Source organism: Panthera pardus, unplaced genomic scaffold (assembly GCF_024362965.1).
Source record: "Panthera pardus isolate Hobbes unplaced genomic scaffold, ASM2436296v1 HiC_scaffold_6, whole genome shotgun sequence".
Taxonomy (NCBI): domain Eukaryota; kingdom Metazoa; phylum Chordata; class Mammalia; order Carnivora; family Felidae; genus Panthera; species Panthera pardus.
This window is the reverse complement of record NW_026526991.1, coordinates 2,625,014-2,652,800: the sequence shown is the minus strand read 5'-3', so window position 1 is coordinate 2,652,800 and position 27,787 is coordinate 2,625,014. Positions and strand designations below refer to the sequence as shown.

Sequence of the window (27,787 nt, the reverse complement as noted above, 5' to 3'; positions counted from 1 at the left end):
ATAAATGGGTAAAAGTAAAATTGGTCTTCAGAAAAATGTGTCCTGTGCTTTTAAGTTCCACAAATACAAAGTACATTCATTTTCGTAGAAACTCCGTATCATTTCTAAACCAGAAGTGTTTTTTTCTTGTGCTAACAATGCTATAAGAAGGAAAAGTAAAGTAGTTTTTTTTTTTCTGCTTAAAAATATAGTCAATGGATTTCTAGCTACATTAAAAATAAACTATGGTTTCAAACTGGATATTGACCCCCCCCACACTTTTTTTCCCCAGTACATGGTTCTGTTTATTTCATGTCTTTAGCACTCACCTTAAGTTATTTGCTGGACACAGTAGGCTTTAGTTCATAAAGTACTGTTACAACGACTTCATAAGAAAAATTAGATGTTAAACAGAGCTTTACTTTTCTTTCAGGTAGCAGTCCAGAGGTAAGCTCTTCTGCCATACTCCAAAGGCAGCTTCTGAGTCCAAAAGTGTTTGTTCTGATGATCATCTTCTAGTGTGAGGAAACAGGAGAGGGCGTCAGGGAAGCACATACTGAGATACTGAGACTGATCCACAGAATTAACATTTTAATGACTTCTCGTATTCCATTGGTCAATTTTTTTTTTTTTTTTTTTTTTTTGGTCTTGAGACCATATTTAGCTGCAAGGAAAGCTAGAAAGTAATAGTCCACTGCTTTGTGGTCATGTACCCAATAAAAAACTACAGAAGAAAAAGTTGTTACCTTGGGCAACAGCTAGCAGGCTGCCACCTTAGGATATGCTGGCCTAATTGGGATAAGGGAGAAACAACATTTTAGAGGTTTGGTGCTCTGTAATCAGTTTGAAAGCATTGGCCCCATTCTGGTAATGACCATAACGGTAAGTGCTCTTATTCCCATTTTATATAGATGAGGAAACTGAAGCACTTAAATTGCCCAAGCTGGAGCCCGTGGATGGCGTAGTTAAGTGTCCAACTCGGTTTTGGCTCAGAGCATGATGTCACGACTCAAGTTTCAGCCTTGTATCAGGCTCCACTCTGACAGTGCAGAGCCTGCTTGGGATTCTCCTCCCTCTCTCTGCCCCTCCCCTGCTCATTCTCTCTCTCGCTCTCAAAAATAAACATTAAAAAAAATAATTAAAAAAAAATAAATTGCCCAAGTTAACACTCCTGCCGATTTGTGAAGCTGATATTCTCACTAGTCTTATTCTTCAAAGGTCCTCCTCCTTCCCTTGCCCCCAAGGTCTTCCTCTTAAATTCTATGCCCTGCTGCCGTCTGGCGAAGGTTGCTTCTTGCAGGATTGTTCATTACTTCAAAAAATTGGAAAGAAATTTGAGGAGGATTGGCTAAATAAGGAATATCGTACGTCACTGGGTGTACTGATGTGCACACCCAACAGGTTTCTCCGGATAGTAAGGGATGTAGCATCGTGCTTGAAGGGCTTAGAACGCTTGTGACGCCCAAGAATGAGGACAAGAGAAAAAAGGTTTAAAAATTATGCAGTAATTTTAAAGTTTAGTATTTAAAACCAATATAGCATACCTATTTGCATAGTTCAGGGAGGAAAATACCCTGAGATAAATAGGCAACAAATCCTAAAATAGCCATTAAGCTTTTGAAAGACTAAACGTGAAATTGGTGAAAGTTATAACAGTGACACCTTTTGTGTGTAGTGCTGGTGGAATTGTAAATTCAAAATGTTCTATAAAGTCGTCTATAAGAATTTTGACATTCTCTTTAGGTGAAAGTAGCAAGGAGGTAAACAGAACTAGACATGTATACGGTTCTGAAAATCTAGTTGTCTGGTATATAATTAAAATGGCCGTAAGTACTCCCCCAGGTCACTAACATTGTCAGGTTGCAGTGCAAGTAACTGGATCATAAACCTGCTGGTGGAGAAGCACGATAACATGAGATAATTTCTGGATAGGTTCCTTTTACTCATTTTGTATTTGATGGCATGGGTGTAAAAACACAGAATTTCTTGTATGCTATTTGTATAGTGGGAGACTTGATAGTTCTGTAATTCAGGAAGCCCTCTTTAAGGAAAATACGTCATTATGAATACTAAATTAGGTGTAGAAGTGAATTTAGAAAAATTGCAAACCTCAAAAATCACAACTGCAGAGATTTAATATGTGGTGTAACTATGCAATTACTACTTTTTTCTTTTTGGCTGTATACTCATGACAACGATTTTGTAGCGTTTTCAGTAGGATAGATAACGCCATCTTGATCAAAATATTTTTGAACGTTGGGGATGCAAAAAAAACCACACAGATTGATATGCTACCTTCTCTGGGTTGGTGCCCTACAAATGGGAGTTCTGAGGAATTCTGTTGTGTTTAATTACCAACATAAAGGAGAAGTATTCATAAAATGTTTGTGAATATGTATGCTACATGGTCTGGTATATTCTTGACCGAGAGCTTCCAATTTGATAAGTCCGTGAAAACCGAGTCTTCTGCTTAAATTCTGCAGGGACCAGCCTATTCTCATTTGACCTTTGGACCTGTGCCTTTCTGTTGTCATATTAGGGAGTGGAGAGAGTGTTCCTAGAAGCCATTTCTACAACCAAATATCTAGCAGTAACTTAACCATACATACAGATATCACTGAATTCACCTGTGTCCCAAATTCACCTTTCACTTAGCTTGTGGTCACTAGCACCGTCCTAAATGAAGGGAAGATCGTAACCAGTACCGGTTAAAATATTTCACACAAATTGTGTGAAAACATGACCAAAGAAACATTCTTAGGGCCCTCTCCCAGGGAGTAAATACGATAACACATAAAGCATGGAGCCTGGCATGTAGTAAACACTCAAGAATTATCGAGGCGCCTGGGTGGGAGTTCAGCTAAGGTTCATGATCTCGTTTCCTAAGAAAGAGCCCTGCATAAGGTTCTGTGCTGACATCTCAGAGCCTGGAGCCTGTTTCAGATTCTGGGTCTCCCTCTCTCTGCCCCTACCCCACTCGTGCTCTTTCTCTCAAAAATAAACATTAAAAAAATTCTCATAGTGGGTATTAGAAGGGTAAACTTGCTGGTACTGAAACTGACAAGAGACACATGGGAATGACATCCCAGTAGAGTTCAGTTGGAGTCCTGAGACATCGTGTCTCACAGTATGACTTAGGTTAGAGATTGAAAGTGGCTTCTGTAGTTCTATGTAGTTTGGTTCTTCACTTGACAACATGTAGTTATTTCTTCAGTATTTTATGAAGTACGTCTACATAAATTAGCTTTTGTAATCCTTACTGCAGTGGAGTTGTATTAACTAATTCTGTCACTTAAAGGAGAAAACCAAAAGGGTGAAATGGCTTTACTAGTTGCTAACGAGTATGATCCCACCTGCATCTAATCACTTTATCTCCAGCTCCGTTTTGTTTTCCCAACACCCCAGGGTTTTTCAGAGTGCAGAACCTTGCCCAATCAGTATTTTCTTTTGGACAAAATGTGACTTTAAAAATACTGTCGGTAGAAAATACGAGTTAACTCGCAGGTAAGCAGGAAGATTTGAGTCCCCATCTTGCCTGATTCCGGCCTGTCTTAACGGAGGGAAGGTGGCCATCTAGGCCTCCCTAAGTCCCCATGTTGAAGAACAGCCAGTCAGGCCCCGGGAACGTGAGGGCACTTCCATCAGACCCAGGGCGTGGCTACCGGCTTTCTGCCTGTCCTGCTGCTCCGTATGATTGGGCCAGCGCTTCTCTGCACCGCCCATGCAGGCCCCGAGGGCCAATCAGAGCCAAGGGGCGTCCCCAGGCCCGGCTTTCCCCTCTTCCAGCCCAGTGGCTTCCGGCGGGGAGACAGCGTGCTCGCTAAGACCCGGAAGGGGTTGTTCCGGAGGAGGCGGGCCTGAGAAGGTGGAGCCTGTGGCGCTTACATCCCGGTCTCCGGCGCTTCTTACCTCTCTCGGCTAGCTGCGGCGCCTGAGGGAGAAGTGTTGCTAGGTCTGCGGGGAGCCGCAGCAATGGCCTCAGTGCTGTCCTACGAAAGCCTTGTCCACGCTGTGGCCGGAGCCGTGGTGAGGCGGGGTCTTCACGCCCGGGCCACTGCGGGGTGTGGGGCTTCTCTGGGGCCAGTCCCAGGATGTGGCTGGGGGATGGGGATGAGAGGGAGAGGGTGGGTTGATATCTGCAGTCGTGACTGTGGGACGGAGAGCAATGAGGCATAGGCGAGAAGATGCTGGAACAGTTTGGGGTGAGGGCCAGCACACCCTCCGCCCCTGGCTGCCGTTTTGGTCTCTTCGAAAATATCTGGGATATAGACAGCGATTGTCCCACATACCCACAGGGAGCTTGGAAGAAAATAACTGCTGTTTTCTTTGCCTTCTGAAGTCCAGAGGCCAACCATTTCCCTTAAAGGCCACCGCACACACATAAACTTTGTTTCCTTGGACTGGAGGAAAACGTAGGTGTGAAGCTGTGTTGCTTAATCACATGCTTACCTGTAGTCTGTTTTCACACCCTTGCGGCAGAAAAGTAGGATATCTCTGGCCAATATAGGCAGATGATACATTTTTTTTTTAAAATCAAGATTAGGGTTGCTGTCCAGGTGTGGTTTACTATGAGTATGTGCGTGGTTCTTGGGTTTTTGGATGTCTCCGTTCTATTTGACACCACTCCCTTTTCCTTGAAACATTCCACTCCTGGCTTGGGTAACTTACTCAGCGGGTTGTCCTCTTTTCCCTCTGGCTTCCCTTTCTCAGATCCTTTTCTTGCTATCAACATGCACCTTTAGCAGTTGGAATCACTGTGACTTCAGAGGAGTATCAGCGTCCTCTCCTTTTAGCGTGCAAAACTTTGCTGAGAGCTCACTTTTCTGTGCACGCTAATCAGGATTGAACCCCAACTCCATCATTCGTTAGATAGGTGACTTGTAAACTCCACTTTCCTAATCTATAAAGTAAGGGTATCGATCGATACCTACCTCACAGACTTTTTTTTTTTAATTTATTTACTTTTGAGAGAGAAAGACAGAACATGAGCGGGGAAGGGCAGAGAGAGAGCGAGGGAGACATAGAATCCAGAGCAGGGTCCAGGCTCTGAGCTGTCAGCACAGAGCCCAGTGTGGGGTTTGAAGTCACCAACCGTAAGATCATGACCCAAACGGAAGTCAGACGCTCAACCGACTGAGCCATCCAGGCGCTCCAGACTTGTTTTTTTGAGTTAGTTGACACAATACTTCATGGAAGTGCCTGTTTCATTTAATTAAACCAGAAGAGCCTTTCAGCCAGTGCAAAGGTGCTGAAACGGAAGCTTGCTTGACATGCTCTAGGATGGTCAGGGAAGCCTTATGTGTCTGGGGTGGAGGGAACAAAGGGGCATAGGCTTCAGGGGACCAAATTGTGTGAGACTTTAACACTGACTGGGAAAGAGAGCTAACTAGTTATTGGAGGCTTTGAGCATCCGGCAACTTGATGATTTACATTTTAAACATGATCACCCTGGGTGCTCTGTTGAGAGTAGACTGTAAGGGAGTACAGGTGGGACACAGGGAAATTGTCAGGGGGCTGTGACATCATTCCAGGCACGAGATGATGGTGGCTTGGACCAGGACAGCAGCAGTGGAGGTGGTTAGCAGTGATCATTCACCTGGAATATATTTATAAGATAGAGCCACCAGGGTTTGGTGGTGGATTGGATATCGGGTATAAGAGGATGAGGGTTGGTTGGCTCCCAAGAGCTTTTGGCTTGAGCAACTGGAAGCATTTACATTTCCTGAGATGTAGTATAACTATCTTACCTCTATTACAACCTCTTCACTATAACTGAACAGTTTCTGGGAGAAAGATTGGTTTTGGACTTTGGATTCTCTTTGAAATGCATAAGAATAGTCATGAGACTAGATAAGTGCCAACTGAGAAAGTTGTGAGCATGCCAGCATTAAGAGATTGAGGAAGTAAGGTAGCACCAGCAAAGGAGACTAAGGAAGGGCCTGTCGGGTAGGAGGAAAACTAAGAGAATGTGGTGTTCTGAAAGTCACACGGAGAAAGGGGTATAGATCAGCTGGGTCAAATAAGATGAGGGGTAAGAATTAACCATTGGACTTATTAACTTGCTCATCGATAGGATAAATCCAGTGGTTAATTGACAAGACACATTTTGGTAGATAGTGGAGTGAATAGTTGGAGAGCATCTAAGGGAAAATGGGAAGATGTGGAAGTTTTGTCTCTGAACGCCATTCATTCAGCACTTTCACGGAGTGCTTTCTATGTGTTATGTACTGTTCTAGGTGCTAGAAATATAGAGGAGAACAAAGTTTTTTTCTTCATGAAGATTGCATTCCAGTGAGGGAGTCAGACAATGATTGAGTCAACAAAATAAATAAAATAATTTGATAGTGTTAAGTGCTATAAAAGAAAATAAGGGTTGGCAAATTTTCTCTGTAAGAAGGCAGATGGTAAATATTTTAGATTTTGTGTACAGTCTCTGGTACAGGTACTCAACACTGCCATGATAGTGTGAAAGCAGCCATTGACAATAATAAGTAGATGAATGAGTGGCGCTGAGTTCCAGTAAAATTCTGTTTATAGAACAAAGCAGTGATTGGATTTGGCCGGAGGGCCATAGTTCTCTGAGCCTTGCTATAGACAGTGACTGTAGGTAGAGGTGATATATCTCCATATAACCCAGAAAGACATTTCTGTTTTTTTGTCTCCTTGTTGCCTACTTTTCTCTTGTTACAGTTCTTTTTTTTTTTTTTAATTTTTAAAATGTTTTATTTATTTTTGAGACAGAGAGAGACAGAGCATGAACGGGGGAGGGTCAGAGAGAGAGGGAGACACAGAATCTGAAGCAGACTCCAGGCTCTGAGCTGTCAGCACAGAGCCCGACGCGGGGCTCGAACTCACAGACCGTGAGAGCATGACCTGAGCTGAAGTCGGACGCTTAACCGACTGAGCCACCCAGACGCCCCTCTCTTGTTACAGTTCTGCTTGAAATTATGCACCCTGAGTTTGCTAGGGTTTTTCTTTCTCCCATTAATGTAAACTCCCATTGGATTATCTAATACTTTTTAAGAATAATTTTTTTCTCTTGCTTTCCCTCAGAGTAGTAATGTTCCTAGCACATATCTGGGAAGTTGGATTGTGTTTTGTTATTTTTTTGAACTGTCATGCTTAAGGGTGTTCTCAAACTTTTGCGTTCTTTTTTTTTTTCAAATCCTTGTGTTAAGATTAAACATGTAATGCAAGCGCTAGTTTCTTCTGGTTGCTACTAAAGGGAAAAAAATGTCACCGCAAAAATGTCACTACAGTTGATAAAAAAAAAAATGGCATTGCGTTTAGTGCTATAGTATTATGGTGGCTTGTGTTTAATTAAATGTCCTGAGCATAGTGTTCAACCAAAGCTTTGAGATGACCAAGGAAAGTCCGCTTAGCATAAAGGTAAGAACACAAGTGTTGATGTGCCTGACTTGAGCCAGGCCGCCTGTGTTGGAATCCTGGCTCTGCCTCTCATAGCTGTGTGACTTGCCTAAAACTCCAGGCAAGGCTGCCTACAGTAGTTGCTTCTTCCCCCCCAAAGGACTGTTGGATTGTTGCTTAAGATGTTGATTTACAACCTTTTTGAGTTGACATGTTTCATGTTTATTCACTTCCAAGTTCTACATTCTCTCATCAAGTAGGACGTTCTGCATACACACACACACATTTTAAAAATTAAAATAAATTAATGATTTTGAGTGTTTTGTGGCACACTTTGGGGTAGTTGCAGATAATCTCGAGTATTTGAAAATTAGAATTGTTGGGGCGCCTGGGTGGCTCAGTTGGTTGAGCATCCGACTCTTGATCTCAGGTCTTGATCTTAGGGTCGTGGGTTTGAGCCTCATACTGGGAGTGGAGCTTACTTTAAAAAAAAAAAAGACTTACTATTTCAGGAGGATGCTGTAGCTCTAATTGATGACTATTATATGATACAATTAGTGGCCTCATAAACATTTCTCAAAATAGTATAATTAGATTCATAATTTTATCTTTTTGCTTCTCATTAGATTATTTTTGAAAAATAGATTTTATTTGTAGAAATGTGGATTTGTAATTAAGGGAAATTTTATTAACCTACTCTTCACCTACCAATTTGAAGAGTGAAATTGGTTAGAATTGCCTAAATGAGGTTTAGACACTGAAACAGACTTTGTAATTGAAATGGCTAGTAATTAATTAAGGCACTTCTTTTTTCCCTGTAGTTAATTTTAATTTTATTTTTTAATTGCATAATTTACGTTAAAAAATTTTTTTTTACATTTATTCGGGTTTTTTTTTTTTTTTTTTTTTTGAGAGATAGCAAACAGGGGAGGAGCAGGGAGAGACATACACACAGAATCTGAAGCAGGCTCCAGGCTCTGAGCCACCAGCACAGAGCCTGATGTGGGGCTCGAACTCACCAACCGTGAGATCATGACCTGAACCTTAAACTGATTGAGCCACCCAGGCCCCCTGTGTAATTTACGTGTTAAAAGAATCACATTTCATTGAGTAAATGATGACTATTAAAAAATTTAGATCATACAGAAATATAAAAGAGCCCTCCTCCTTTCTCCTTCCACTTTACCTTTTATTGCTTTGTAACTCAGAGCCCAGGCACACCTATCTTTAGAACTGTGTAAGAAGGCTTATTCCAAACATTTTTCTCCAGTTTGTATCAGAAGATAAAATTAGGTCCAACTGCCCAACTCTGTGGCTCAACACTTAATATTATTTACACTGGACGTTTTACCGTATAGACTCAATTCCTACCTTTTAGAAGTAGAAACCAAGTAGAGGAACTTTTTGGTTTGCTGTAAAAGACCTTCTAAATATAAAGGTCAGTGAAAGAGTCCCTGTCCTCAGGAAGCTCTTCTTAAGTGTATAGTAGAGGTAATACACGGCCCTTGGTGGTAGTACTAGGGGAGAAGTGGTGGGCTGCATTTGTGAAGGTGATGGGAAGCCCCCAAACTTGATGTATTCAGGCCCAGTCTTGAAGGAAGAGTGGGAGTTTCCTAGGCAAAATGAAATAGGAGGGTGATAAGAGACTTTTAGAACAAAAAACGTGTTCAAAGGTCCTGTGTAAATCAGCGTGCGGGGAATTTCGAGTTCTGTTTCTTCAAGTTTTCCTCATTCTGTTTTCTCTGTGTTTATATACAAATAAGCATTTACAAATAGATTTTTTTGTTTGTTTATATAACTGGTATTACAGAGTTGCATATCCTGGGTTTTTTGGTATGTTTATTTCAGAATATAAAGCATATCCCCATATGTATGAGGGTTCTCTGGTTGCAAACTGGAGAAACAGACTTTGAGTATTTTAACAAAAAAAAAAAAAAAAAGTTTATTGGCAGGCTTTTTAGGAGCTCCCAGGATCAGTGGGCAGGCTGAAGACTTGAAGTAGGAGAGAACCATCATTTTCCGAAAAGATTTCTGAAGCAATCCCTGGAGAGTGTTGGGCGCTACCACTGGAATCAGTAGATTTTGTCCCTCTACAGCATTCTCAAGATTTAAAGTCATGGGAGAACCCCAGTTAGTTGTGCTCAAGATCATGTGCCGAGTCCTTGACTGTAACAGGTGGGGAAAGGAAGGGTCCGGCAAAAGGAACCTTCAGGGGCTCTTCAGCAGGTGTAGTGGAGGGTGGGCATCTAGATTTACCATCCTACCAAGATTGTACACAGTGGGAAGAGGTAAAGAAAATCAGGCTGCCCTTAGAAAAAGGAAATGATGCTGTGTGGCCCAAAACATCAGATATCCACTATATCATGTCATTAAAAAAGACTTCAAACAGCATTGTTTTTTTTTTAATATAAAATATTTTATCATGTAAGTGTTCCATAATTTATGGTCATTTACATCATGTCTAACTTTAACTGTAGTAAACATTTGTACAATGTAAATGGTTTTTGTTTTTTTTGTTTTTGTTTTTATTGTTAAACTTACATCCAAGTTAGTTAGCATATAGTGCAAAATGATTTCAGGAGTAGATTCCTTAATTCCCCTTACACATTTAGTCCATCCCCCCTCCCACAGTCCCTCCAGCAGCCCTTTGTTTGTTCTCTATATTTAAGTCTCTTATGTTTTGTCCCCTTCCCTGTTTTTATATTATTTTTGCTTCCCTTCCCTTATGTTCATCTGTTTTGTATTTTAAATTCCTCATATGGGTGAAGTCACATGATACTTGTCTCTCCCTAACTAATTTCGCTTAGCATAATACCCTCTAGTTCTGTCCACATAGTTGCAAATGGCAAGATTTCATTCTTTTTGATTGCTGAGTAATACTCCATTGTATATACCACATCTTCTTATCCATTCATCTGTCAATGGACATTTGGGCTCTTTCCATACTTTGGCTATGTACAGTGTAAATGTTAATGTGACCTCCCACAACCCTGTTATGAAGAATCTGTAGGATTGCTTAGTTAAGCGACTTCCCTGATGTCACTCATTAATTTATAGATGAGAAACAAAATGCTGTGTTCTGGATTCAGTTTAGTTAACTCATATTCTAACTTGTAAAATGTTAGTAGCCTCACAGGGTTTTGTGAATGTTAGTAAAATAACATAAGTAAGATAGCTTTTATACTATCTGATACATAATAGGGGCCCAATAAATGGAAACTATTAATCATTTTGTGCACAACTCTGTCTTTTAAATTTATTTATTTTGAGAGAGAGTGCATGCATATGCTCACACAAGTGGGTGAGGGGCAGAGAGAATCCAAGCAGGCTCCACACTGTCAGCACAGAGCCTGATGCAGGGCTTCATCCCAAGAGCCGTGAGATCATGACATGAGCTGAAATCCAGAGTCAGACACTTAACTGACTGAGCCACCCAGGCTCCCCCACAACTATGTTTTCTAATTTTCTGTGCATCCTAACTTGTTTGAGTTAGTTAATTTCATGTTATATTTAATAATAATATTTAGTATTTAGAATTCCCTGACTTTTTTTTTTTTTAAGATTTTTTTTTTTAAGTAATCTCTACACCCAACATGCGACTTGAACTTGCATCTCTAAGATCAAGAGTCACATGCTCCACCAACTGAGCCAGCCAGGTGCCCCTAGAATTCCCTGACTTCTTAAACCCCTCTCACATCTATTAACAACCCCTAGACAGGCATTGTAACAAGTGGTTAAAAGTGTGGACTCTGAAACCAGACTGCCCGAGTTCAGACTCCAGCTCTGTCACTTACCATCTGTGTGACTTTGGGCATGTCTCTCAATCTCTGCCTCAATTTCTCATCTATAGGAAGGGGAAAATAATAATAATACCCACCTAGTAGGGTTGTTTCCGAGGCTTTTGGACAAGTATCTTTATTCTCTTACAGAGACAGGAAAATGGAAACAGGGATGTTAAATGATCTGGCCAGGGTTCCCAAAGAATTGGTCATAGGCAGAAGGCCAGAATCCAGGCCTTTTCTCTCTGCTTTGCCTAGCTGCCTTCTCTTCTTGTCTCATTCCTTTGTGTATTTCAAAACCAGGTTAGATTATCAGAAAACAAGTGACATTAAATATTAAGTATACACATGTATAACCAAACTGGAGGCACTTGGACACTAATTGTTTATTGGGAGTACTTTTTTTAATGTTTTATTTTATTTTTGAGAGAGGGAGCGTGAGCGCGGGAGGGAGATGGCCAGAGAGAGAGAGGGGGACAGAGGATCCAAAGCAGGCTCTGTGCTGACAGAGAGCTGGCTTGAACCCACAAACTGTGAGATCATGACCTGAGCCAAAGTCGGATGCTTAACAAACTGAGCCACCCAGGCGCCCCTTGTTGGGAGTACTTTAAACCACAGTTCTAACAATTCATATGTTCAGTTCTCTTTGAAAGGGTTTACTTTTCCACAGGTGATTCATTCACACCCAGATTTTAAATCTAGTGGCTCAGATTCCCATAGAATTAACTTAGGTTAGTATGTATCTGAGGGTATTATGTTACTTGGTTTAAAAACCTCAAAAGAAGGTAATTGGAGAAAGTCATTATCGTATTATCTTTACTTCCTAGCTTGCTGTTTTATTTCATTTAGGCTTCTGCTAAATCATGATCGAATTATTATATAGTGTTTAGTCTTGAAGACTTCATTGCCTCACTACCCACCATCCGAAATATATCTTGATTTCTTAGTAAACTTTTTTTAAGACTTAATTTTTTAGAGCAGTTTTAGGTTCACAGCAAAATGGAGAAGAAGATACAGAGATTTCCCATATACCCGCAGCCCTCACCCATGCATGGCCTCCCCTATTATTAACATCCCCCCCTGGAGTGGACATTTGTTACAGTTGATAAACCTGCACTGATACATCATTGTCACCCAAAGTCCATAGTGCATATTAGTGTATATTCACTCTTGATGTTGTACATTCTGTGGGTTTGACAAATGTCTGATGACATGAAACCAGCATGAGAGTATCATATGGAGTACTTCCACTGCCCTAAAAATCTTATGTGCTCTGTTTATTCATCCCTCCTGACCCCCTTAATAAACTTTTCAGCTAACAGGGTCATTTCATTTCAGTTCTCCTAATCTTAAAGATTCTTATGCCATCTTTATGGAAATTATTTTTCTAACTTTGCTTCTTTATGCTTGAATCAGAAAAAGGTTAAATAAAGGAAATTGTATTGCCATACATACAGTAGTTTATAACTTAATTTTTTTTTTTTAACGTTTATTTATTTTTGAGACAGAGACAGAGCATGAACAGGGGAGGGTCAGAGAGAGGGAGACACAGAATCTGAAACAGGCTCCAGGCTCTGAGCGGTCAGCACAGAGCCCGACGCGGGGCTCGAACTCACTGACCGTGAGATCGTGACCTGAGCCGAAGTCGGACGCTTAACCGACCGAACCACCCAGGCGCCCCTATAACTTAATTTTTTAACATAAATGTGGTATAGATGCTGAAAAGTTTTGGAGTAAAAATTATCAATGTCATCTTGGGTCATTTATGTTTTCTTCTGAACCTGAGTTTTCTGAGCTTACTGGGGTTCCCAGAGAAGTAAATGTGGTAACACTTGTGGAGCACCTAGTGCAGTGTCTGGAGAAGTGTACTAAGGCCATAATTTATTTATTTTTCAGATATATTCTTGTAAATACAAATATAGTATTTGTACCCAGTTTCAGAAATTAAATACAAGTGAAATTTGTTCTCTCTTCATATGATCAACTCTGTCCTTTCACTTGTAGCAGGTAATCTCACCTTTTATTCTCTAGATAAAATAGAGGCTTCTTGGGATGAGGTTTCTCACTTTCCATTTTGTCTTATTAAACAATCAATTGCACTTGTACCCATATGTCCTATATTCTGCTGGCCTCAGAAAAAACAGATGTATCCAGTCTCTGCTACCTTTGATCTTGACCCTTCCCCCTTACTCCATCCCCAATTATGTGTTAGGACTTTACTCCATTAATTTTCACTTCTTTCCTATAGCTTTAACCTCTCTCCAGTGTTTGCTTCCCTTCAGCCCTCAAACATGGTTAGCCCTGTCCTGTCATACCAGTCTGGTCTGGAGACTTGCCTTTTTCTTTTTTTTCTTTTCTTTAAAAAAAATTTTTTTTTTTAGTTTATTTTTTGAGAGAGAGAGCAAGCGAGCAAGGGAGGTGCAGAAAGAGAGGGAGAGAGAGAGAATCCCAAGCAGGCTCCATGCGGTCAGCACAGAGCCCATGCAGGGCTCAGTCTTAGGAACTGTGAGATCACGACCTGAGCTGAAATCAAGAACTGGACGCTTAACTGACTGAGCCACCCAGGCACCTCCTTCTTTTTTTTTTTTTTTTTTCTTAAGTTTATTTATTTTGAGAGAGAGAGAATGTGCACACAAGTGTGTGAGCAGGAGAGGGAGAGAAAGAGGGAGAGAGAGAGAGACTCCCAAGCAGGCTCCGCACTTCAGTGTGGAGATTTAATGAACCATGAGGTCATGACCTGAGCTAAAGTCAAGAGTAGGATGTTTAACCGACTGAGCCACCCAGACTCCCAGAGACTGCCTTTTTCTTAGCTGCTGCTGGTTCCCCTAAGTTTACTTAACAGATATTCTGTACTTACTACCTCTCCTACTCATCCAGGCTAACCACTGGAACTACTCTTCCAGAGGCCATCACTGACTTCCTAACGGTGACTTTTTTCATTCTTACTTGATTGGACTTTTTAGTTATTATTTTATACTGTATACTCTCCTACCTTCTTGAGGTGTCTTCTGAAAGAGTAGTTATTCTTTCTTTGTTAATAAATAAAATTACAGTTGTTATTTTGGAAGGAACTTAAGTAACCATTACTAATTTTAGGGTCCTGATTAATACTGAGTTCTAGTGCTAAAAGGTGCTATAAAAAGGATATAGGAACCAACATTTGTTGAGTGCCCATTGTGTACCTGGTATGATGCTAGGTGCTTTTTATTAATTATTTCTCACTTCTCACAGCAATCCTTGATAATTATGTATTGGCCCTAAAATTACAGATGAGGAAATTGAGGCATGGAGATTTGAAGTTATTTATAGTATGTACTATAACTGGGACCTGAACATTGGTTTGTTTTATCCCAAAGCTCATGCTTTTTTCCAGGAGACACTTAGGTGCATTCATTATCTATTAGGCCTTTTGTTTAACTTGTATGTTAAACTTGTATGTTAAAGTTTTGTTTAACTCTGTGTATGGATATGAGAATTTGCTTGATTGCTTTATCAAGGGAAAGACATACTAACTCTGATAGGTAAATAACATTTTTGAGTATGAAAGCCACAGTGAGTAGCTTTCAATCTTTGGGATTTCATTAGCTTGAGATCTACCACTGAAAATGTATTTTAGTTGTTTTTCTTTCTAAAATAGCCCTTTTATCAAATAATGCCATGTACTCCCTCAGGGGATGCTGTACACTGATTTCAGTAGTGTTGTGACTCAACCACCATTTCTAGACTCTTCTCTGGAAATTGACTTTGGAACTGGCATTGCATTTTTTGACTATTTTTCATCCTTCAGGGGTGAATTAACATTTTGGAAATGGTTGAATTTGGTGACTTGGTTGGTAAGCTAACCTAAATGTTATTGTCCTTTAAAGGCATGTTGCTCTACTTCTATATGTGTGTGTGTCCCTGTTATTCCCATAAGATTGCACATGCTTAGGGGACCACATCTTGACCAAGTTTACCCTATCGTCTCATTCTGACTCTTGTTTGTGGTGGTAGGTGTTTCAGCTCAACAGCATGTGTGTTTATGTTGGCCAAATAAAAAAATAGACTTTGAATGTTTATTGACCTTTTACAGGTCAATAAATGAATAAACCACTATATTTTGGATATGTAACCTGAAATGTAGATGCTGATACATTATTAAGGAATCCAGGTGCTGACTATGGGACTGTTCACAACAGAGAGAAACAAAAATGCCCTAAGCTGAAACTGGTGTATGTGACTTGGTTTGCCATTTTTATCTCTAGCTATAATCTGTGTCCTTCAGCTGTAGTATGCTATTACCAACTGCCTAAAGACTTTTTTTTTTTTTTTTTTTTTTTTGCTATTTAGTCATTAATTAATTGTTAAGTTCCTGCCCTTGAGGTGCCCATAGTCTAATAAGGAAGACAAACTCATTAGCAACTAAATACAGTACAGTGATTGCTGTGTAATAGAATTTTGTACACAGGATGCACAATAGCATTAGAAGCATCAGGTGAGAGAGTAGTTAATTCATTGTCATCTGAAACTCACTATGTCCAAGATTGAACTAGTAATTTCTTAAAACTATATTCCTCAAATAACTTTCCTAATTCTGTCAATGGTATCTTCATTTCTTATGACTTTCCCTTCTCTCTTACAATCCATATCCAATAAATCAGAAAATACTATTCTTTTAGATCTTCTGGCAGATATCCCTTCTCCATTTTTTTAAGTTTGTTTATTTTGAGAGAGAGAGAGCGCGCACAAGTGGGAGAAGGGAAGAGAGAGAGAGAGAGAGAGAGAGAGAGAGAGAGAATCCAAGCAGGCTCTGCACTGTAAGCACAGAGCCTGACGCAGGGCTTGAACTCAACAAACCATGATATCATGACCTGAGCCGGAGTCTGATAACTTAACTGACTGAGCCACTCAGGTGCCCCTCCTCCATCTTTTTACTGGTTGTATTTGTGGTCTGGTCTTTCAGGTTGTGAGCTCTTGTTGTTGGTTACTTGGATGGCCCCCTAAAAGGCCTTTGGCATGTATTTTAATGAGATACCTGTGTAGTAAAGGTCTAAATTTAGATTTGTGGCTTTTTTCCTTCTTGATTTTGTCATTTTCCTGATTTTTATATACAGGGTAAAATGGTACTATTTAATGTCTGTTTGATTTTCTTTAGTATTACTGTACTAAATTTTATAAATTTTTTGGAGGTGGGTATTAAGTAGAAATAAGTTTCTTAGTTCACTTGTTGAATGTCCAGGGAACATGTAAGAGTGGTGTTATGCTATGAGTGATGTTATGTAGTAATAGATTTGAAATGTGAATATGTTACCAACCTGCCCTTACACAGTTTTATCATGAAATAAGAACAAAATTGAATAAACAGCAAAGGAATAAACACATTCACAAAGATTTAAAAATATTTATTTGCCAAGACTAGCAGTAGTCCATTGTAAAATACTTAAAATGAGATTTTGGTTTCTAACTAAGGAGCTAATCAAAGCATCTCCTGAAAACTTCCCTTTATAATTAAAAAAAAAAAAAAAAAAAACAAACAACAACAAAAACCTGTAAAATATTTCTTTAAAAAAAATTTTTTTTTTTTTTTACATTTATTTATTATTGAGAGATAGAGCATGAGCAGGGGAGGGGCAGAGAGAGAAGGAGACACAGAATCCAAAGCAGGCTCCAGGCTCTGAGCTGTCAGCACAGAGCCCGTTGGGGGCTCGAACTCACAAACCATGAGTTCATGACCTGAGCTGAAATCGGACACTCAACCAACTGAGCCACCCAGGTGCCTCTGTATAAAATATGTCTTAAGACAACATGAAAGCATTAGTAAGGTGACAAGATAAGGAATTCTCAGACTAGAGAGTGAGTGAAGGCAGGACCTAGAGGGAAAGAGAACATTTGCCTTGCAAGAAGTGATTAAGCAGGTAAACATGAGCTTTAGATTTGTAGCTTTCAGAGATACAGAGAAGAGAAGGAACCCAATCTGCCTGTAGACAGGAAGTCCAGTAGCAGATCACCCAGTAAACCTGGAATCCCAATGGAATCTGCTGTAGCCATGAATGGAAAATAATCTTCCTCCTCCCCAGGAATATCAGCTGTCTCCAGTCTTGGCACTGTTTTGAGTAGGGAAATCACCACTGAAATTTCCCTCTTAGGTTGCAGCCTGAATTCTTACTACTTGGATGATTTGAAAACCTGAAGCCAGTAATTGAACTTAAAGTGATTCAGGTGTGTGGGACCCCAAAGTGCCTTGCAGAAATCCTTTCCAGAAGCACATTATGATGTTTAAAAGAATGCCCCAAAATAAAATTGTCAGGGAAATGAGCAGTTCAAACTAAACTCACAGAGAAACAAGGCATTGTGAACAAAAACATAGCAGACAGCAACAACAATCGGAAAATGGAATTTTCAGTCACAATCTTAAGCTATTTAGTATGTATAAGAGAAAGAAAGACTACCAAATATGTGTGAGGGTACAAGAGACTAAGATTGGCTAAGCATACTTGAAAGTTAACCAAATAGAATATCTAGAAATGAAAAGTAAAATAACTGAAATTTGAGAGTGGAAGCATGATAGTCATGGGAACGCTGAATACTTATTTAAGCAAAATCACAGTTCTTAGAAGGATGGGACATGAAGAGGGTAGTAGAACAGAGCTAAATTGTCACTGTCTATAATATGAGATAAATAATGTCTGAAATTGATGAATCAAAAGATATTGGGATACTTTTTAATTATGTGGAGATATTTAAATTTCAAAAGAAATACCTAAAAGATGCTAAAATAATTGCCTGTGGGGAGGAAGATTGGGTAAAATGGAGAAGAGTGTGGAGGAACTACTGTATTTTGCCATTTGCATTACATGATTTTTTAAAACTATGTGCATGCTTTTGTTTTGATCAAATAAAAATTTAAAGGTAAGATAATTAGTGCATAGCTGTAAATTGATAATTGAAGTTTAGTAATAGGCTTATCAATAAATAAAAACAGGCTTATCAATATATTAGACACAACTGAAGATAGAATTAGCGATAGCTGACCCCTGATTCTCGTTTGCAGCGATTGTAATCAGAACACTGTGGAGTGTTTTCTTCACTTTGCTGAGAGAAGATGACATCGCCCTAGAATGCTATATCCAGTGAAAATCTTTAAAACGTATGTGAAATGGGGGTGCCTGGGTGGTTCAGTCGGTTGAACGTCCAGCTTCAGCTCAGGTCATGATCTCACAGTTGACAAGCTTGAGCCCCGCATTGGGCTCTGTGCTGACAGCTCAGAGCCTAGAGCCTGCTTAGGATTCTGTGTCTTCCTCTCTCTCTGCCCCTCCCTCGCTCATGCTCTGTCTCTCTATCTCGAAATAAATAAACATTAAAAAGCATGAATAAATAAAACATACGTGAAATAGAGACATTTTGAGACCATCAAAAACACTTTGCCACTAGCAAGATCTTCACGAGAAGAAATTCTAAAGGATGTTATTCATGCACAAGGCAGGTGATGCTGGATGAAAAGTATGAAATGGAAGAAGGGATGAAGAGTAGAAAAAGTGGTAAAATATTGCATGTGTCTAAATCTGAACAACTTTAAATGATAAAACAGATCAACTCATTGTTTGGTGGACGTTAAAAAAGAAACAAAAGAAGTTAGAATTAAAGTAGATAACAATAGCAGGAAGGTGGGTGGGAGTAAATGGAATTAAATGTCTATTGTTTGGGAGGAGGATAATCATATTAAATGTTTTTAGCATTGATAAGTTAGGAATTTTTTGTGTTGTAATAACTGGATAGCTTGTAAAATTTTATACACACACATACCTCTCCAGAGGGAAGAAATTAAGTAAAAAGAAAAAAAACCAAAAAACCTCTAGTCAAATAAGAAAGCAGGAAAGGGCAGGAAAAGCAACAGAGAACACAAAATAAGATGGCAGCTTTATTATTTTTTAATGTTTTTTTTTTTTTTTTAATGTTTGAGAGAGAGAGAGAGACAGAACACGAGTGGGAAAGGGGCAGAGAGAAAGGGAGACACAGAATCTGAAGCAGGCTCCAGGCTCTGAGCTGTCAGCACAGAGCCCTCACGAACTGTGAGATCATGACCTGAGCTGAAGTTGGACACTTAACTGACTGAGCCACCCAGGCGCCCCAACAGCTTTATTTGTTTTTAAGTTAGTTAGTTAGTTAATTTATTTATTTTGTAAGAGAGTGCGGAGGGGCAGAGAGAGAAAGGGGGAGAGAGAGAATCCCAAGCAGGCTCCTCTATGTCAGCACAGAGCCCATTGCAGGGCTCTATCTCAATGAACCGTGGGATCATTATCTGAGCTGAACCCGAGAGTCAGATGCTTAACCCACTGAGCCACCCAGGTACCCCTAAGATGCCAGCTTTAAATCCAAATAAATGTCAATTAACTCAATGCTTTGGTTAAAAGAGAATGTACTAGATTGGTTTTTAAAAGAGAAAAATGCAATTTATAAAAGATAACGTTTAGAAAAAAAAAGATGCAGAAAGTTTGAAAGCAAAAATATAAGAAAAGACCTATCAGACAACCAAATGAGAGCTATTAACATCGGACAAAATAGACTTTATAGCAGTGGCTATATCATTGAGAAAACTCAGTATGTCAACAAAATAAAGCAGTTTTAAGTTTGTGTTCATCTAATAACAGTCTCAAAATGTTTAAAGCAAAAATTTAGGAATATACCAATCCATCATCAAAACGGAAGATATTAATATATCTCTCAGTAATTGATAAAACAAGTGAGGAGGGCTATAAAAATATAAAGGATTGAATAATGTATTTAACAAACTTGACCTAATAGACATATTCAGAACATTGTACCCAACAACTGCAGAATACACATTCTGTTTAAGCCAAACATGAAAAAGTTATCAAAATTGACCATTTACTTGGTTGTAAAACAAAACTTAGGGTTGAAATAGTACAGAATGAGTTCTTAAACCACAGTGCAATAAGTAGCAACCAACAACAAAAAGGTGACTTAAAACAAAAAGCATATATGTTTGGAAATTAAACACATTTCTGAAAGATCTATGGGTTAGAGAAGAAATCATAATGGAAATAAAATATTTAGAACTGAGTGATAGTGCAGATAGTGCATATTGAAACTTGGTACACTGAAGAATATAAACTATCATTGAAAAACATTAAAGACTTGAATAAGTGGGAAGACATCCCATGTTCATCGATTGGAAGACAATATAAAGATGGCAATAGTCCCCCAAAGAATCTACAATTCAGTACAATCCCTATCAAAATTCCAATTTGCTTTTTGTAGAAATTGATAAGCTGGTCCTAAAATTCATATGAAAATGCAAAGAATCCAGAAGAGTCAAAATAATCTTGAAAAAGAACAAAGTTGAAGGATTCATATTTCCCAATTTCAAAACCTAATACAGAGCTACAGTAAACAATAAATAGTGTGGTACTGGCATAAGGGTAGATAGATCAATGGAATAGAATTGGGAGTCTCAGAAAGAAACCCTCAATTTTTGTTCATTTGAGTTTTGGCAAGAATGTCAAGATAAATCAATGAGTAGTCTCTTTAATAAATGTTGCAGGCACAACTGGATATCCACACACAGAAGAATGAAGTTGGACCCCTACTTTACACCATACAAAAAAATTAAGTCAAAATAAACCACAGACCTAATGTAATGGTTTCTTGGATATGACACCAAAAGCACAAGTATATATATATATATATATATACATATATATATATATACATATACATATATATATATATATATATGTATATATATATATGTGTGTGTGTGTGTGTGTGTGTATTGGACTTCATTCAAATTAAAACCTTTTTGTTCTTCAAAGATCCCATCACAAGGGGCGTCGATTGAGCGTCCAACTTCGGCTCAGGTCATGATCTTGCGTTTGTGGGTTTGAGCCCCCCATCAGGCTCTGTGCTAACAGCTCAGAGCCTGGAGCCTGTTTTGGATTCTGTTCCCTCCCCTGCTTACGTTCTGTCTCTCAGAAAACAAAATAAAGTGTTAAAAAAAAAATGAAAAAAAGAAAAGACCCCATCAAGAAAGTAAAGACAACAGAATAGGAGAACATATTTATAAGTCCTATATCTGTTAAGGGTCTAGTATCCAGAATATATAAAGACTGCCTACAACTCAGTAATAGGCAAATACTCCAGTTAAAATATATACAAAGGATTTGAATAGCCATTTCTCCCATAAAGATATACAAGTGACCACTATACGTGAAAAGATGCTTGGCAGCATTAATTATCAGGGGAATGCAAATCAAAACCACAATGAGATACCATTTCACACCCACCAGGATGGCCATAATCAAAAGGACAGATAATAACAAGTATTGCAAATTTATGGGGAAGTTGGAGACTTCATATTTTACTGGTGAGAATTTAAAATTGTGCAGCACTGTGGAAAATAATTTGGTAGTTCCTCAAAATGTTAAACAGTTACCAGATGACCCAGCAGTTCTACTTCTAGAGAATTGAAAACCTATATTCAAAAAATTTGTACCCAAATGTTTATTGCAACATTATTCATAAAGCAGAAAAGTGGAAGCAACTCAAATGCATCAACTTGATGAATGGGTAAACAAAATGTGATGTGTCCATACAACAGAATATTATTCAGCCATAACAAAATGCAGTTCTGATTCTACAACATGGATGAGCCTTGAAAGAAGCTAGTCACAAAAGATCATGTATTATTTGATTCCATTTATATGAACTATCCAGAATAGGCAAATAGAGACAGAAAATAGATTAGTGGTTGCCAGGGTGTGGGAGAAGGAGAGAATGGAGAGTATTTGCTAATGGGTACAGGTTTCCTTTTGGGATAATTAAAATGGAGTTAGTGGTGATGATTGCACTTCTGTGAATATATTAAAAACCACTGAGTCATAAAGAAAAAAACCTATCAGACACAGCTAAAACACTTGGACATGAATAGCCTTTAAATCAAGTTTGGAAAAGAAGAAAGACTTAAAATTAATCAACTAGGCATCCGTCTCAAGAAGTTAGATAAAAATATCAAATTTAGGGGTGCCTGGATGGCTCAGTTGAGCATCTGACTTCGGCTCAGATCATGATCTCATGGGTGGTGAGTTCGAGCCCCACATTGGGCTCTCTGCTGTCAGTGCAGAGCCTTCTTCAGATCTTCTGTCCCCCTCTCTGCTCCTCCCCTGCTTGCATTCTCTCTCTCTCTCTCAAAAATAAGTAAACATTTAAAAAAATTTTAATTATATCAAAGTTAGACCAAAGAATGGAAAAGAGGGGTGCCTGGGTGGCTCAGTTGGTTAAGCCTCTGCCTCCTGATTTAGGCTCAGGTCATGATCTCACAATTTGTAAGGTGGAGCCTTATGTCAGGCTCTGCACTGACAGCATGGAACCTGCTTGGGATTCTTTTTCTCCCTATGTCTCTCTCTGCCCCTCTCCTACTCTGTCTCTCTCTTAAATAAACATTAAAAAAAATAATCTTTTAATAAATGATTAGGTCTAAGGTGATAATTGTAGGCTATACATATTCTTCTTAGAGTTACTTGCCTTTTATTTTATTTTTTTTTAATTTTTTTTTAACGTTTTATTTATTTTTGAGACAGAGAGAGACAGAGCATGAACGGGGAGGGGCAGAGAGAGAGGGAGACACAGAATCGGAAGCAGGCTCCAGGCTCTGAGCCATCAGCCCAGAGCCCGACGCGGGGCTCCAACTCATGGACGTGAGATCGTGACCTGAGCTGAAGTCGGACGCTCAACCGACTGAATCACCCAGGCGCCCCACCTTTTATTTTTTTTTAATGTTTACTTTTTATTGAGAGAGAGAGAATTCTAAGCAGGCCCAGCGCTGTCAGCACAGAACCTGATCCCACGAACTGTGAGATCACGACCTGAGTTGAAACCAAGAGTCAGGCACCCCCTAGAGTTACTTGCCTTTTAGAGAATTTCCTGGAGAGGACAGTGGGCAGCCCAAAGGTAGTTGATGTTTTCAGTTGATGTCACAATGGCATAATGCAGTTGAAAGGGATATTAGAAGTGATGCGTTAAATAATTGTTCATAATGTACAGTTATATTCAGTGGCATGTTTGTAACAGCAGTTCTCAAACTTTTTGGTCTCAAACTTTTTTTTTTTAATTTTTTTTTTTTAATGTTTATTTATTTTTGAGACAGAGACAGAGCATGAACAGGGGAGGGTCAGAGAGAGAGGGAGACACAGAATCTGAAGCAGGCTCCGGGCTCTGAGCTGTCAGCACAGAGCCCGATGCGGGCTCGAACCCACAGACCGCGAGATCATGACCTGGGCTGAAGTCGGATGCTCAGCCGACTGAGCCACCCAGGCACCCCGGTCTCAAACTTCTTATACTCTTAAAAATTATTGCAGACTCTGAAGAGCTTTTGTTTATGTGGTTGTAACTATCAATATTTATTAGAAATTAAAATTGAGAAATCATTAGGTATTTCTTTATTAACAATATTAAACCTGTTACCTGTTAACATATATAACATTAAAAAAATCATTTTTCCCTTGGGGCGCCTGGGTGGCGCAGTGGGTTGGGCGTCTGACTTCAGCCAGGTCACGATCTCGCGGTCCGTGAGTTCGAGCCCCGCGTCAGGCTCTGGGCTGATGGCTCAGAGCCTGGAGCCTGTTTCCGATTCTGTGTCTCCCTCTCTCTCTGTCCCTCCCCCGTTCATGCTCTGTCTCTCTCTGTCCCAAAAATAAACGTTGAAAAAAAAAATTATAAAAAAAAAATCATTTTCCCCAAAATAGTAAAAATAGCAACATTATTATTATATATTTTTGCAAACCTTTCTAATGTTTGGCCTAAGAGAAGATAGCTGGTTCCTTGTATCCGCTTCTGTATTCAGTCTCTTACAATATCACATAGCCTGTACCCTCTAGAAAACTTCACTACATGCTGTGAGCAAATGAGAATGAAAAGGCAAATAATGTCATAGTGTTCCTATGAAAATACTTTTAATCCTGTGGACCCCTACAAAGTGTTTGAGGGCTTCCAAGGAGCCCCAGACCATACTTAGAGAATTCCTAGGCTATATTTTCTTGTATTCTGATATCTTTAAAAATATATATTTGCCTAAACTAAATATGTGTTAGCTAAAACTAACACATGCTTATTGTTAAAAAAAAAGTTAATAATTACGTGGAGGGTCAATGAGGGAAATGGGGTTACCTTTCATTCCTTTCCTCTCCTCACATATTCACTGTTAAGTTTTTGTGTGTGTGTTTCCCAGATTGTGTGTGTTGTGTACACTTTTATTTATTTTTTTGAAGTTTATTTATTTTTGGGAGAGGGAGTGTGCATGCATGTGACCACGGGCAGGGTAAGGGCAGAGAGAGAAGGAGAGAGAAAATCCCAAGCAGGCTTCATGCTGTCAGCAGAGCCCAACGCAAGGCTCACTCTTGGAAATCATGAGATCATGGCTTGAGCCGAAATCAAGAGTCGGATGCTTAACTGACTGAGCCATTTAGACACCCCGTATTGTGTTCGCTTTGATAAGTGGAAGAGAAGAGTCAAGTTAAAAATCATTTATGTCTTGACTGAAAAAAGATTGAGAATAAGATAGAACCGTGAACAGGGAACTAGGTGTCCGAGAGCTCTGGGTTCTGACTCAGCCTCTGTCACTCGGGCTTTGGGCATACCTCTTCACCATCCTGGCTCAGACTCCTCAGTTCTCAGGTGACAGGACTCCACACAAGGTGATCCAGGTGCCACTGCCATGTAGGAATTAATTTATTTCCCAAGATCTAATGGTCAAATGCCAGAGAGGGATGGTAGAAAGTTGTAACTAAAAATATTTCCTCCTGGTGAGACACCAGAAGGTTGTTTCTCTGGAAATGGATTCTTTTAAATTGTAATTAATGTTCAGCAGTAGAACTCCCACTCAGATGGTTAGAATTCAGTGGGACTCAAAATAATGGATTTATTTTTATGCCTCTCTGTCACAACAGTATTGTACATCGTGGTTATCGTCTCAGTATTTTGTGCCTTCTAATTTTATGTCAGTGAACAGACAGTCCTAGGGAGGGGGAAAAAAAAAACCACTGAGTATTTATGAAAGAGGAATTTAATGCAAATTCTAAAAAGTCATGTGCTTACATAGCTTGGCATAAGACTCGCATCTATAATAAATATTGTCCTTCAGGTAGCAGCTGCTTAGGAAAACGAAAGCAGTCATCTGTGTGTTTGCTTGGTGAGGAGACAAATATAGCAAATCCCCAATGTACAGAATAGCTGTGTTCCAGATTTATCTTTAGCATTTTGAATACATTTTCTCATGGATGTTCGGTTTATTTATAGGTGCATACAGTCATACATGAATTAACAAGTTCAGGGCTTATGCTATGCCAGGCTCTATGCTGAGTTTCTAGACTGGTACACAAAAAAAGATTTGACACCTAAAATAGGTCCCATACTAGCCCCCTTTTTTTTCTTTTCCAGTAATTTTTGGTAGTATATTAGTAAAAATTTTTTCAAGTATTAATTACAACAGTGGTTAAGAGTGTGAACTCTGGAGCCAGGCTGTCAATGTTCAGACACAGATTCTGCCACTTACAAAGTGTTTAACTTTAGGAAAAGTTATAAAACTTCTTGGTGTTTTTTTTTCCTCATGTATAAAATGGAGAGAATACTAGTACATACCTCATCAGGTTGTTGCGAGGATTAAGTGTTTTTGTTTTTGATTGTATAATTCACATAATATACAATTAACCATTTTAAAGTGTACAGTTCAGGGGCACCCATCTGGCTCAGTCCAAAGAGCATGCAACTCTTGATCTCGAGGTCCTAAATTCAAGCCCGATATCGGGTGTGGAGATTACTAAAAAACAACTAACTTTTAAGTGTACATTTCAGCAGTACTTAGTACATTCACAGTGTTGTGCAACTCCTACGTCTGTATCATTCCAAAACATTTTGAATAAACACAACGTAGTATATATACACAATCGAATATCACTTGGCCATAAAAAGGAATGAAGTACTGATACATGCTCCAAAGTGGATAAACCTTGAAAACATCATGCTATGTGAAAAAAGTCATACACAAGAGGTCACATTTTGCATGAGTGTTTTTATATGAAATATCAGAGTCAGGGCTGAGTGGAGGGGGAAATAGAACATGCCTGCTTTTCTTTTGAGGTGATGAAAATCTTTTGGAACTTGATAGAGGTCGTGGTTGCACGACATTGTGAATATACTAAATGTCACTGGTATACTTAAAAAATTTTTTTTTTGTTTTTTTTGTTTTAGTGTTTGGTGTGTGTGTGTGTGTGTGTGTTTTGTGAGAGCACGAGCAGAAGGGGGCAGAAAGAGGGAGACAGAGGATCCAAAGCAGGCTCTGTGCTGACAGCAGCGAGCCCGATATGGGGCTCCAACTCACCAACCATGAAATCATGACCTGAGCTGAAGTCGGACGCTCAACCAAGCCATCCAGGCGCCCTGAATGGCATACTTTTAAATGGTTAATATATGTTATGTGAATCCCACTTCAATTTAAAAGTGGTAATGAAGCCACTTGATCAATTAGACTGGCAAAAGATTCTTAGGCGACCAAAGCCAGCATCTGCTTAATTCTGAGGGTTTCTACTCTTCTTTCTGTCTCCAGTTGATTTCCCTTACTTTCTTGTGAGCTCAGCTAAGCATTTAAAGGATGTTTGTTATATTTTTTTATGTTATGTAACAGTACTAGGTATTTTGCACCATGTTGTCTAGACCACCATATTGCTGGAAATGGAAGCCCTCATTTCACCCTTAAATTTTTAACTCTCACATTTAAACTTAGGTTTCCTAACAAAACCTGGAATAAATGTGTGTGTCTGTGTCTGTGTCTTCTCCTTAAATAGGTAAAACTGGTAAGCTTTTCATTTCCTCCCCATTCCACACTCCTCCCCCCTGCCTATGCATGTTTACTGCTGCTGGCCTCCAGGGGAATGTGATGAAAAGGTGGCATTGTCTTCCTGCAGGGTATGACAATGGCAAGCTTTCTGGTCTCTAGAGTTTTTCCTAGTTTCTCCCATTCTGACTGAGTGTTCCTGACAGATAAACCACCTGAGACTGAGACACCTGACTTCAGTTGTTAGGGTACCCAACTAATCAACCAGAAAGTCACCCCAGAGCTCCCTTCTGCTTCCCAATCCTCATTCCCACCATTTGTAGTAATCCTGTTGTATTAGAGTTCTATTGCTGCTGTAACAAATTACCCCAGATTAAGTGGTTTAAAACAACACAGATTTTATATCTTTAGGTCCGTAGGTCAGAGGTCTGATGCAGGTCTCACTGAGCTAGAATCAAAGGTGTCAGCAGGGCTGTGTTCTTTAATGGAGGCTGTAGGGGAGAATCCATTTCCTTGCCTTTTCTGGCTTCTGAAGACACTTGTATTCCTTGACTAGTGGCCCCTTTGTCTAAAAGCCATCAGCAGTGGTTGAACCTGCACATTGCCTTACTCCCACGTATTCTTCTAGCTCCTTCTACTTTTAAGGACCCTTGTGATTACATTGGACCCAGTCACATAATCCAGAATAATCTCCCTATTTTAAAGTCGGTGATCAGCAACCTGCCATGTAATACAATGTGTTCACAGGTGCTGAGGATTAGGCCATGGACATCTTTCAGGGGACTGTTCTGCTTACCACACCTATCTCCTGTGCATTTTGTCTGTGAGTTCTTTCAAA

The 27,787-nt window shown here is 39.4% G+C and overlaps 1 protein-coding gene across 2 annotated transcripts in view; it reads left to right on the top strand.

Moving 5' to 3' along the window:
* The first annotated feature begins 3,811 nt into the window (after positions 1 to 3,811).
* The window catches only part of SLC25A17 (solute carrier family 25 member 17), a 45,797-nt gene continuing 21,821 nt past the window's right edge, over positions 3,812 to 27,787 (top strand). For both annotated transcript variants that reach the window (XM_019446987.2, XM_019446986.2), the window contains exon 1: positions 3,812 to 4,005. In XM_019446987.2, coding sequence (XP_019302532.1) covers positions 3,952 to 4,005 — 54 coding nt within the window. In that variant the 5' untranslated portion in view covers positions 3,812 to 3,951. The remainder of the gene's footprint in view (positions 4,006 to 27,787) is intronic.